Raw genomic sequence first — 13,688 nt, 5'->3', positions numbered from 1 at the left:
TCTCCTTCTGCCTCTCCCCCTGCTCATGCTCACGCTCTCTCTCTCAAATAAATAAAATGTAAATAAATAAATAACCTGCCACCTAAGTTGTTTATCAAGGCCACTAAAAGTTAAACACCATTGAGCATCTAAGTAGTTTAGACTTGGCAACCTTTATTTGCCACTCATGACTAATCCCATGGAAGATGCCACACAAAATCATAACTTTTAAATAACCACTCTTGGGAAGCCTTCACAGTTTTTATGGTTCCTAGTTAATCCAGGAAATCTGAGATATGTATAATGCAATGTGTACCAGAGTTTCTAACATTTTTTTATCTATGGTTATTTTATGATTAGGAGAGTTTTTACATTTTTGTGATTCTTTGGTTTGGCAAAAGGATTACTATTAAAGAATTCAAGAAAAGATTCTCTAAACTTTTAAGTAGTTATGAGGTAGGAAAAATCAACTGGAAAAATCAAAGTGTTAGATATGTGCTTTATTTTCTGATGCTTTTTATGAATAAGTTTGAGAAACACACAGTGTTCCCTATTAAGTTAAGGGATATGTTTCCTCCACAGTTTCCTCTGATGCCCTTCTTTATCCCCTTCCACCCAACAAGAACTAGCTCAAATATCATCTCTTAGGTTGAACCCATAGAGAACTGACATTGTGTAGACAGTTTTGGATGGTCAGTACTCGATTTACCAACTTTAGAGAGAGTGAACTACTGCCTTCTCTAGGCTCCCTCTGAACCATACCAGGTAGATTTAAAATTTTTCTCTCTTATCCTCTTTAGAAGTAAGATTATGTTTGTTGTTGTTTTTATTTTGACAGCACCTAGCACCTAGTGTTTGGCACTAAATAATTGTTTGTTGAAGAATAAACTTGTAACAAACTCAGAACATGTTAGAGCTACCAGGACCCATCTCTCTATAGCTGAATAAGGGAAATTAAGATAGAGGCGATTTGGTTGGGAGAAGAGTGGGTGATTTTATTGCCCCTACACCATGGAAGCAAAGTGATATTTTAGTCCAGACCTAACAGCAAAACTCAGAAAAGTTTAAATTACTTCTTAAGCCTCTTTTCATTCTTTCCCTTCCCGACATAACACTCTAAATGCCTGACAAATGGTAGCAAAAGGCCTGATAAATCTGCTTGTGACTTTTACCTTGAGGAATGGTAGTTTCCCTTATCTACCCTCTCCTTCCACCACCATGATTTGTTTCATTCTTTGTTATTCTCTGTAGACCAGTATCAGACTCTTGACTACCCATGCCAATCATAAAGATCCTCTATAATCTATTTTGTATACCAGACAGGGGAAATAGAGGCCACATAATATGGTGGTATAGAGTGCAGACTTTGAATTCAGACTGCCTTGGTTAAAACTCAGCTCTGCTACTTATGAGTCAGGTTATGTTGGGCAAGTTATTTAACTTCACTGTGTGTCAGTTTCTTCATTTTAAAAAATGGGAATACTAGTATACCTATCTTACTAGATTAATCTGGTACGTGGTAAACAGTACATGTATTGGTTGCTTGCATATCTTAGTGCATTTGATGATACTCCACCTGTCCCTTAGCCTCTGCTTGCTTTTTTCCATTTTTCTTTTTTTTTTTTTTTTTTTAAGATTTTATTTATTTATTTGACGGAGAGAGAGACAGCAAGAGAGGGAACACAAGCGGGGGAGTGGGAGAGGGAGAAGCAGGCTTCCCATGGAGCAGGAAGCCCAATGCAGGACTCGATCCCAGGACCCTGGGATCATGACCTGAGCTGAAGGCAGATGCTTAACGACTGAGCCACCCAGGTGCCCCCCATTTTTCTTTCTTATCTTCAAACTGGATAAATTGTTCTGTCTTCAGGTTTGCTGTTTCTTTTTTCGGTTTGCTTAAATTTGTTAAACTCCTGTAATGAATTTTTTATTTTAGTTGTACTTTTCAGCTCCAGAATTTCTATTTAGTGGCTTTTCATAATTTCCATCTCTTTATTGATATTCTCATTTTGTTCATACATTGTTTTCCTGGTTTCCTTTAGTTCTTTGTCCATGGTTTACTTTAGCTCTTAGAACATATTTAAGATAGTTGGTTTAAAGTCTTTGTCCAGTAAGTCCAATGTGTAGGCTTTCTCAGGGACAGTTTAACTCATTTTTTTTTCCCTTTAAATGGGCCATACTTTCCTGTTTCTTTGTATTCTTTGTGTTTTTGTTGTTGTTGAAAACTGGGTATGCAAATACTATAGTACCTCTGGAAATCATATTCTGTCTCTTCCCCAGAGTGCTGTTTTGTTGAAGGCTACAGTTGTCCATTTGAGAGAAAAAGAGGCTCACACCCTCTCTTTCTTTGTCTCTCTTAAAATAAATAAGTCTTACAGAAAATAGTACACAGCGGCGCTTGGGTGGCTCAGTCAGTTAAGTGTCTCAGGTCATGATTTTGAGGTCCTGGGATTGAGCCCCATGTCAGGCTTTCTGCTTAGTGGGGAGTCTGCCTCTCCCTCTTCCTATGCCCCTCCCCCCACTTGTGCATGTGCTCACTCTCTCAAATAAATCTTTAAAAAAAATAGTCAATACATATTTTATATATTATATGTACTATATACTGTATTCTTACAATAAAATAATCTACAGATAAAAATATTAAGAAAACCATAAGGAAGAGAAAATACATTATAGTAATATACTGTATTTATAAAAAAATAATTCATATATAAGTGGACCCTCACAGTTCAAACCCATGTTGTTCCAGGGTCAGTAATATTTTTGCAAAAAACTGTATTTCTTGTCATGTCTGATCATTGAAGTATCTAAGCATCTATTCTTTTTATTTGTTTTATTTATTTTTTTAGTAATCTCTACACCCAGCGTGGGGCTTGAACTCACAACCCTGAGATCAAGAGTCACATGCTCTTTCGACTAAGCCAGCCAGATGCCCCTAAGTTTCTGTTCTTTTAGTTTGTGTTCAGCTGGTGTTTTCCCAGGGGTTGCCTTGAATACCAAAAGCTTAAAAAAACAAACAACAGAAAAACACCTTTCCCAGTGTTTGCAAATTGGCTCTGTGCTAGAACTCTTCAATATTTAGCCAGGCTTACACTGATGTACAGATCACCCAGTGGTGAAAGCTTAGGGTCTTTTCAAGTATTTTCTTAGCATGCATCCTGTCCTATGCATTTGCCCAGCTTTCTAAATTCCCTAGTATACATAGGTGCTTTTATTTTTTTTGTTTGTTTTATTTTTTTTAAGATTTTATTATTTGACAGAGAGTGCGAGTGAGCACAAGCAGGTAGAGCAGCAGGCAGAGGGAGAGGGAGAAGCAGGCTCCCCGCTGAGCAGGGGGAGCCCAATGTGGGACTTGATCCCAGGACCCTGGGGTCATGACTCGAGCCAAAGGCAGCCGCTTAACCAGCTGAGCCACTCAGGCGCCCTACGTAGGTGCTTTTGAATGCTCTGATTTCCCAAAGAGATTTTCTGTGGCTTTTCCTTCTGGGTATCAGGCAGTGTGTTGTATGTCCCAACCATAATCTTTAGCCACAGGCTGTGGTATTTTTTATTCTTACAATGTTTTAAGCAATGCTCAGTGCTTTTCTGTCCTGAATGGGTTCTGAGCTAGGAAAAACAGAGATGAGTGCTTTGTATCAGTCCTTCTTGTAGCCCCCACACAGATTAAAACAGACAACACAGTAATTTGTAACTTCTACTCTGCTCCATATGGAACCAGGGACCAGGGTCCCATACTAGGAATATGCGCTGCTGCCAAGTCAAGGTTTGGTGAAGAAAGGGCAAGTAAAAATACAACAAAACTTTCCTACTGTGTTTATGTTGTCTTTTTCTTGATTTAGTGTTTGCTTGGTTTCTCTGAACCTTTGAGGTTTTTTCAGACATTTGACAGTTGTTTCAGATGGTTTCTAATTGTGTTTCATTGTTTCTGTGAAAGGACTGGTGTTTAGAGCTGCCTACTCCACCATTTTGTTGAACTCACTCCAAGACTGATTTTATTCCTTCTTTAAATGTTTTATACCATCTAGTCCTGGAATTTTCTTTCTGGGAGGTTTTTTGATAATAGATTAATGTATAAAGGTGTTCAGATTTTGTTTCATTTTGTGTCAGTTTTAGAGAATGGTGTTTTTCAAGAAATTTGTCCATTTTACCTAGATTGTCAAATGTATCAAATGTACTTTTTATTTCTATAGGATCTGTGGTGCTGTTTCCTCCTTTGTTACTGATATTGGTGATTTTTGTTTTCTCTCCTGATCAGTCTAACTAGAAATTTATCAATTTATTTGATCTTTTCAAGGAATGAACTTTTTTTAGTTGATAATTTCTCTCTCTTGAGGCTGCTTTCAATTTCATTGATTTCTGCTCTTTATTCCATTTTTCTACTTTGGGTTCAGTTTGCTTGTCTTTTTAGCTTCTTAGTGAGTTAAAATGTTTCTTTTTAATAGAAACATTTAAAGGTATAAATTTCCCTCTAAACCAGGGTCAACAAGCTTTTCCTGTAAAACACCAAGTGGTAAATATTTTAGACTTTGTAGTTCCTGTTGTCTCTGTTACAATTACTCAGCCATATACAATACATAAACAAATGCATATGGATGTGTCCAATAAAACTTTATTTACAAAAATTGCCTTTGGACTGGGTTTGGCCCACAGACTAGTTTGTCAATCCTCTACTTTTACCATGTTCCACGAATTTTCATATCTTGTATTTTTGCTATATTTCAATTTGAAATATTTTAATTTTCCTTGGATTTTCTTCTTTCACCTGTTGGCTCTTTAGGAGTATATCGTGTAGTTTCCAAATATTTGAATGTCTTAGTATTCATTTCTTTCTTTTTTTTTTTTTTTAAAGATTTTTTTTTTAATTTATTTATTTGAGAGAGAGAGAATGAGAGAGAGCAAGCACATGAGAGGGGGGAGGGTCAGAGGGAGAAGCAGACTCCCTGCCGAGCAGGGAGCCCGATGTGGGACTCAATCCAGGGACTCCAGGATCATGACCTGAGCCGAAGGCAGTCGCTTAACCAACTGAGCCACCCAGGCGCCCTTAGTATTCATTTCTAATTTAATTTTGTTATGGTAAGAGAGTATACTCTGTAAAACTTTAATCTTTTTAAATTTATTGAGATTTTTTTTTTTTTTTTTTTTTTTTTTTTTTTTTAAAGATTTTATTTATTTATTTGACAGAGAGAGACACAGCGAGAGAGGGAACACAAGCAGGGGGAGTGGGAGAGGGAGAAGCAGGCTTCCCGCCGAGCAGGGAGCCCGATGTGGGACTCGATCCCAGGATCCTGGGATCATGACCTGAGCCGAAGGCAGACGCTTAACGACTGAGCCACCCAGGCGCCCCAAATTTATTGAGATTTTTATGGCCCAGCATGTGGTCTGTCTTAGTAAACATTCCATATGCACTTGAAAAGAATGTGTTTTCTGTGTTTATTGTGTAGAATGCTTTATAAATGTCAATTAGGTCAAGGTGATTGATATCAAATCTTTATCCTTACTGATTTTTTTTTAATCTAGTTGATCTATCAGGTATTGCAGAAGGGATAATAAATTCTTCATCAGTAATTGTGTATTATTTTTCTCTTTGGTTCTGTCCATTTATTCTTTTGTATTTTGAAGTTTTTAATTGAAAAATTCTGTTATATTTCTGATGTGTCTTCCTAATGAATTGACCCATTTATCATTATGAAATGTTCTTTATCTCTGGTAATACCTTTTATTATGAAATCTTTTTTTTTTTTTTTTTAAGATTTTATTTTTGAGAGAGAGAGTGAGCATATGGGTGGAGGTAAGGGGAACTGGGAGAGGGAGAGGTACATCTCTTATAGACACCATGAAGTTCAATCTTACTTTTTTGATTTACTGTAACAGTCTCTACTTTTAAAGAATGGATTATTTAGTCTGTTAATATTTAATTTCTTACATGGTTGAATTCTTGTCTGCCATTTTGTTTTCTCTTTGTCCCCTCTTTTATCTTTTAGTTCCTCCTTTCATACCTTCTTTTGGATTATTATAATACTATATTTCACTGTATTGTGTGTATTTAGTTTTTACTATTTTATTTATTTATTTATTTATTTGAGAGTGAGAGAGAGCACAAGCAGGGGGAGCAGCAAGGGGAGATGGAAAAGCAGACTCCCTGCTGAGCAAGGAGCCCGACGTGGGGCTTGATCCCAGGACCCCTGGGATCATGACCTGAGCTGAAGGCAGATGCTTAACCGACTGAGCCACCCAGGCGTCCCTAGTTTTTACTATTTTAATAGGTCTATGGGCTTTTTAGCCCTTTGTATTAATTTTTATGGTTGCTGTAAAGATTTACAATGTATATTTTTTGCTTTTTATAGTGTATTGAGTGCTACTGTACTCCACTTTATCTAAAATGTAGAAACCTTCCAGTACTATAGGTTAGTTTATGTCCTGCCCCAAGTCTCTATGCTGTAGTTGCCATATGTATTACATCTACATGTATTATAAATTCTACCAGAAAATCTTATTTTTTTGCTTTAAACAGTGCTGTGAATTTTAAAGAAAGAAAAGAAAAAATATGTATCCTTTTACATTTATTCACAGCTGCCATTTTTAGTGACCCTTCATTCTTTCCAGTAGAGTTTCCCTCTAGTGTCATTTTTCTTTCATCAGCCGTAAGGATTTTTTTTTTAAATTTATAATATTCATTTTGCTAGTGATGAATATTCTTTTTTGCTTATATGAGATATCTTTATTTTTCCTTGATTTTTGAAGAATGTTTTCTCTAGCTTTAGAATTCTAGTTGACAAATATTTTTTTTCCTTTCAGCACTTTAAAGGTGTCCTTCTATTGTCTTCCAGCCTCCATTATTTCTCATGACAAGTCACCATAATTTGTATTTTTGTTTCCCTGTATGTAATGTATCCTTTTTTTACTGTTGCTGTTTCAGTATTTCTACTTTGTCCTTGGATTTAAGTAGTTCTTGATAATGCCCCTAGATGTGGTTATCTTTGTATTTATCCTACTTCGAGTTTTCTTAGTAATTATATGTTTCCCCCAATATTAAGGATTTTTTTAAGTAATCTTTACACCCAGCGTGAGGCTTGAACTCACAACCCCAAAATCAAGAGTCATGTGCTCCACTGACTCAGCCAGCCAGGCACCTGTTTCCCCCAATTTTAGAAATAATGGGTTGAAATTTCCACCCATTATTTCTTCATAATTTTCTGCCCCACTTGGTCTTGCTTCTTTTGGACTCCAGTTATACATATGTTAGGTGGCTTTAATTTATCCACAGGTGTGTGCATTTTCTTGCGATCTTTTTTCTCTGTTGGATTTTATTTTTTTTAAAGATTTATTTATTGAGAGAGAGAGCACAAATTGGGCAGGGGCAGAGGGACAAGCAGACTCCCCGCTGAACATGGAGCCCGATGCAGGGCTCCATCGCAGGACCCTGAGATCAGAACTTGAGCGAAAGTCAGACTTAACCGACTGAACCACCCAGGCAACCCTTTGTTGGATAATTTCTGTTGTTCAACCTTCAAGTTTATTAATACTTTTTTTCCTACCTTCTCCAGTGTAAGCTCACTGAGTAAATTTTCCATTTCAAATACTATATTTCTCAGTTCTAGAATTTCCATTTAGTTGGTGTTTTAAAAACTGATTCATTTCTCTGTTGAGATTTCCTATCCATTCATCCTGAAGTCCATGAAAATAGAACTTTTCTAAAATTCTTTTCTGCTAATTCGAACAGCTTGATTATCTTGGGGATTTGTTTTAATTGGCTGCTCTTCCTCTTGACTGTTGAGTTACATTTCTTTTTCCTTTTTTGATGTTTATGGATGTTGTGGATGTACATCACAGATTCTTTTGATTCTGCTGTTTTTATCTGAGGAATGTTATTTTGTTTTGTTTTGTTTTTTTCCAGCAGTTACCTTGCTAGACCTATACTCCACAAACTCTGCCTCCTCCACATCAGCAACAGCTAAAATTGCTTACTTCTTTTACTTCCCATCTGTTATTTTTCACTGAGAATCTTAGATCCTCTCCTTTGTGTGCACAGTTCAGAAGTCCACTAAGAGTCTGTAGATTTGGAGGATCCTATCTTCTGTTGCTTTGTTGTTTCTTCTGGGATACCTTTCTTTCAAAACCTCCCTTCCCTGCAGCTTCACTTTCTAGCTTCTATGACTGACCCAGACTCTGTCTATGATGCCTTAAGCCACAGAGTTTGGCTTTCTGGGTTAAGTTCTCTTACCTTGTCCCAAAAGGATTGATGAATGCCCCGACACAACAAAACCATGAAGCTGCACGTTGAACCCTGTGCAGTTTGCTTCTTTTGGTGATCAGCTTCTGTCCTGTTTCTACCTAATTTTCGTTGCTCTCCAGTGCCTTAAAATAGTTTATAATTGTCTATGGGAGGGTTAATCCAACATAAGCTATACCACTATTATTAGAAGTGGAACTATTTAATTGTTTTTGTTTTTATCATCTTTTAACTGCCAGATTTAATTCATAAAAGTTCACTATAGACAATATTTTTTATTCATTTCTGCTATTTTATTTTTAGTTTTCTTTTTCTTTTAATTGGTTTGTAAATTATATAGTTTCTAGTTTTTGTGGTTATATTGGCATTTTGCCACATTTTATTTATATAATTTAAAGACTAAAGTATACCTACAAAGTGTCTGCCTTTATGCAACAATAAAAGGACTCTAGAACACTTCAGTTCTGATCCTTTCCCCCCAATTTATATGCTGGTATTCTCCAGTGTTTAGTTCTGTGTGTGTATATGTGTATTGTATAATGCACACAAAAATTGTACAAAACATCTCACAAAGCTGGTAACCATGCGTCAGGTTAAAAAAATAAAACATCACCAGCACAGTAATTTGCTAGGGCTGCCATAACTACGTACTACAAACTAGAAGGGTTAAAACAACAGAAATTTACTGTCTCATGGTTTTAGAGGTTAGAAAACTAAAATCAAGTTGTCTGTAGAGCCATTTTCCCTCTCCTCGCTTTTAGTTATTAACAGGCAATCATATGCACTCCTTGGTTTATAGATGCATCACTCCAATCTCTGCCTCCATCATCATGTGGCCATCTTCTTCTACGCATGTGTCTGTCTTTACATGGCATTTCTTTCTTACAGGGATACCAGTTGTGTTGGGTTAGGGCTCAACCTAGTCACCTCATCTTAAATTGATTACACCTGCAAAGACCCTATTTTCAAATTAGGTCACATTCATAGGTACTAGGGATTTGGCCATATGTTTTGGGAGGAACATAATTCAACCATAACAACCAGTACTTTAGAAGTATCCCCCTCATTCCCTCTTCCAGTTACTTCCCCTGCACTCCTTCCCAAATGTTAGTGGCCACTATCATGTCTTGAAATACTAGTTCAGTAGTGCTTGATTTTGAGCTTTATTTAAATTGCATCATACAGACCATCACTGTCCAGTAGAATTTTCTGTAATGATGAAAATACTCTATATCTGAAGCTGTATGGTTGCTAATAGTCACGTGTAGCTGTTAAGCACTTGAAATGTTCTTACCTGAGGAACTGAATCTTGAATCTTATTTAATTTTAATTGATTTAAAAATAAATAGCCACATAGAGTCAGTACCCATCATATTAAGACAACATGAGCATGGTCTGTACCCTTTTATGTCTGGATGCCTTTTTTTTTTTTTTTTTTTTTAAGACTGATTTATTTGAGAGAGACCAGGAGAGCGGCGGGGAACAGAGGGAGAGACAGTCCCAGGCAGACTCCATGCTGAGCACAGAGCTCGACATGGGGCTCCATCTCACGGCCCTGAAATCATGACCTGAGCTGAAACCAAGATTTGGATGCTTAACCCAACTCCACCACCCAGGCACCCCTAGCCTGTAGTATTTTAAATTACAGAAACATAACACCAGTGTTCCAGCTGAGAGGAAGGTGTAGCTGCATCTTAGAGGGATCACTGGTACCTATGAACCAAGGAGACCTCTGAGAGACTTTGGACTGGATGGGATGAAATAAATCTGGTGTGAGAAGCTGGTGAAGGCCAGGAAATGGAGAAACACTTGTAAACCCAAGAATGTCTTTCTTGTTCACTATTGTATTCCTATGCCTGGTATACAGTGGGCATGCAATAAATATTTGTTAAATGAGTACATATATATAATATATGCTTCTCAAGACATTATATAGCCATGAGTTTCACTCTTTGCCTGCGATGCTAGAAAGCTTAAAACGAAATTGTTAATGCCTGTGAGATTTTGGCATTTCATGGTTTTGCCTTTCTATTTCTATTTTAAGTCTTACATGCATTGCCTCAACTGATTATTTGTCAGTGATTCTAGAAGTTTGTTGACTTTTTTTTTGAAGATTTTATTTTATTATTTATTTATTTATTTGACAGAAAGAGACACAGTGAGAGAGGGAACACAAGCAGGGGGAGTGGGAGAGGGAGAAGCAGGCTTCCCGCTGAGCAGGGAGCCCGATGCGGGGCTCGATCCCAGGACCCTGTCATCATGACCTGAGCTGAAGGCAAATACTTAACGACTGAGCCACCCAGGCACCCCTAGAAGTTTGTTGACTTTTGTCCCTAAATGGAAATAACTTGCAAGTTCCTTAGTAAGCTCATATGTTAATTCAATCTGAGGTTATATCCAGATATTCATTATTTGAAATACTCAAGTTTTATGAAGAAACTGCCAAGTCATCCTAGTTTTCTCAACTTCGTATTTCCTTTCCTTCTTGAACAGACAGATGTAGTTGATGAGATTTACATAAAGCACATTTATTAGTTTTCTGCCCTAAATATTAAAATTCTCTGTTTTGTTAATGCAGATGTGGAATTAGAAGAAGCTATTAGAAGAAGTCTTGAGGAAATGTAATTGTAAAGATATTACCACACAACATCAAGTGGCCTTGAAGAGACTCAGGATAATGAATTCTTGAGTTTGTTTTCTAAAGGAGACCAGAAATCTGTTAGTACAAATGTATTTGGAAACATGCTTTTTTTGCTTTTGCATCTGATATTTGCTTTGTATTTTTGTGCTATTTTGCAAAAATGTACAGAGGAATAGAATACATGTTCATGCAGATATAATCATGTATTCTAATATAGTTATCACAGTTTCCCAGTTAACTTTGAATTTATATATTTAGGTTAAAAAACTAAAAAATAGAGAAGCTCTTGACTATTGTTTATATGTTTCCCAAATAGCATTAGTTGTTTAATTTTATTTGTACTGTACAGATGATTCTAGTTTATTTTTTTAGGAGTGAAAATGAATATAAATAAAGCAGTCATAGCTCAGTTTTTCTGTAAATTCTATTTCTTATGTGGCACTAATATAGAATACCTTTGAGATCTTTGTTTATGATTATTAGAAGAGAGTAATGGAAACTGATCATGGAAACAGATTAAAAACTTTTACCAGCAATGTTCTTTGTGGGTTTCACTCAGATGTATAGTCCTGCTTTATTGGAGCAGCACATTGCTGGAATTAAAAAAAACAAAGGAAAAAAACCCTAATTTCTTTGAAATTATTAAAAAGAAACCTTTTCCATTCCTTTTACCTGCTTAGGCTTTCGTGTGACTTGTATTATCTAATGTTTAAAGGGAATGATGTCAAAATGTTTGCATAGAATTAAATGTATTTTTAATAACATTAGTCTTTTTTTATATATATTTGTGTAAACATAATATTCTTCCAAAAAATAATGTTGATGGTTTACTCAGGAGTAATCTTCCTTAACCTTTAAAATTTTTATTTCATTGGAAGTGTCTTCATTTTAATTATTCATTAAATAAATTGTCAGTTTCCTACATTTGGTATTACACATTTAATTTTTAAATGGTCAGGCTCCATTGTGAATAATAAAAAACATTACATAATTAGAAGACTAAGAAGGGCTTGTCATACTATCTTTGTGCGTGTGCTTCATGACCAGAAATGTCTTCCCTAAAGATTTTAAGTAGTAATTACATACCAAACTTAAAATTTTCTATAAATATATACTTGTCTTTAAGACAAAAAAATCATGGCTAGAATTTTCTTCTTTCTCTGCAACTTGATATTTTAGTGTAAAATAGCATTACTGTTTTTTTTATTACTATAATCTTTCCAGTCCACATTGGAAACAAGTATGTGTTTTTATTTCTTACGATGTCAGTTCTGTCCTACCTGCTTGCATTTTTTTTTTTAAGTAGACAGACATGTAGGTTGAGAATTTGCCATTTTTTCAAAATGACCACATTATACTTTTAATTTGTATGTTAAATCTTCAAAGCAGGGTTTTAGGAGGTAGTCATGAGCTGGACCTTAAAGACATCTCCACAATCTTGCTCAATAGTGAGGAGCAGAGAAAGGATGATCCAGAATGAAGAGTAGTGAAACAGATGTGGGGGAAGAGAAATCTACACCTCTTTGCTAGAGGTGCCACACACATATGTGATATACACTGATGTTCTGTTAAGCTTTTGTGGTGTGTATAGTGGGATAGTAGAGAGTAAATGAAGTTTTTTTATATGACAGTGAAGGGATATTTCATCATGACCCTTAAAAAAAGAGAAATGGGTTGTTTAGTGTTTTTATTAATAATTGTCACTGATTGTATTTTGATTTGTTAAGCAATTAAAAATCATTTTAAGATTACTTCATAATTTGAACTTAATTTAGACACAAAGAGGAGAGGTAATCAGTGGATTATATCACAGAAAGTTAAATGGATTATTATCAAAAGTAAATGTTTCCAACATTGATAAAGATGTGTATCTTTTCATTACATCATTCATTCATTTATTCATTCATTCACTCCCTCACAAAGTATTGTGTACTTACCATGTGCCAGTGACTATTCTAAGCACTGGGGATATACCAGTGAGCAAAGCAAAGCCCATACTCCTTTATGGAGCACATAATGGGGAGAGAGGGTTGGATAGAGTGTTATCCATTATTATCATAAGCAAGTATATCCAGTGGTGGTAACTAATGAAGGCAAATAGAGAAGGGAAAGATTATATTTCTGAGACTGAGTGGTGTGATCTGGCTTTTTTGGAAGGATTACCTGTAGTTATTATATTGAGAATATACACACCAGAGGCAAAAGTAGAAGCAGGAAGACCAGATAGGAAGATGTTGCAGTAGTCCAGGTGAAAATTGATGGTGGCTGGGACCAGAGTGTTAGCCGTGGAAATGGGGAGAAGAATCCTAGTATATTCTAAGAGTAGAGCTGAGGGGATTTACTTATGGATTCCATGGATCTATAGGATAGGAGAGAAAAAAAGTCCAGGATGATTCTAAAATTACATGATAGACTTTCAAACCATTCACAACATGTCTTTGGATTCCAAGTCTATGTTGTGATAATGGCAAAATATATTTAATGAGGTCAAATAATCCCCTACAAAAATAGTTTATTAGTATGTAGATTAAGTTCAGAGAGAACTGGAATCCAGACTGAAGGCCCTCATCTCTAGAGTTCAAGTATTTAAATGGCTTTGATCTCAGATTAAAGGTTGTGATTCAGCTTATACTGCTATTATCATTTTACGTGCCCTGTACATTCTCATCCTTGCAATACGAGGCATATGGCTATAATGACATGAGAGCAAAGAACAAGTTTTTAAGTACATAAGTCTGTACTCCCAATCCTGTTACGCTTTTACTGACCTTTATAGTATCTGCCCTAGTGACTTGCCGCACCTTTTTTAATTAACAGGAGATTTAAGTAAATTGGGTGTGA

The 13,688-nt window shown here is 35.9% G+C and overlaps 1 protein-coding gene across 2 annotated transcripts in view; it reads left to right on the top strand.

The window, feature by feature from the left end:
- Positions 1-12,709, top strand: part of ZNF451 (zinc finger protein 451) — a 97,167-nt gene extending 84,458 nt beyond the window's left edge. For both annotated transcript variants that reach the window (XM_078055189.1, XM_078055188.1), the window contains one exon: positions 10,785-12,709. In XM_078055189.1, the coding sequence (XP_077911315.1) occupies positions 10,785-10,831 (47 nt within the window). In that variant the 3' untranslated portion in view covers positions 10,832-12,709. The remainder of the gene's footprint in view (positions 1-10,784) is intronic.
- Positions 12,710-13,688: the final 979 nt, after the last annotated feature.

This window comes from Halichoerus grypus, chromosome 9 (assembly GCF_964656455.1).
Source record: "Halichoerus grypus chromosome 9, mHalGry1.hap1.1, whole genome shotgun sequence".
NCBI classification, from domain to species: domain Eukaryota; kingdom Metazoa; phylum Chordata; class Mammalia; order Carnivora; family Phocidae; genus Halichoerus; species Halichoerus grypus.
This window is presented reverse-complemented; position numbering and strand designations above follow the sequence as displayed.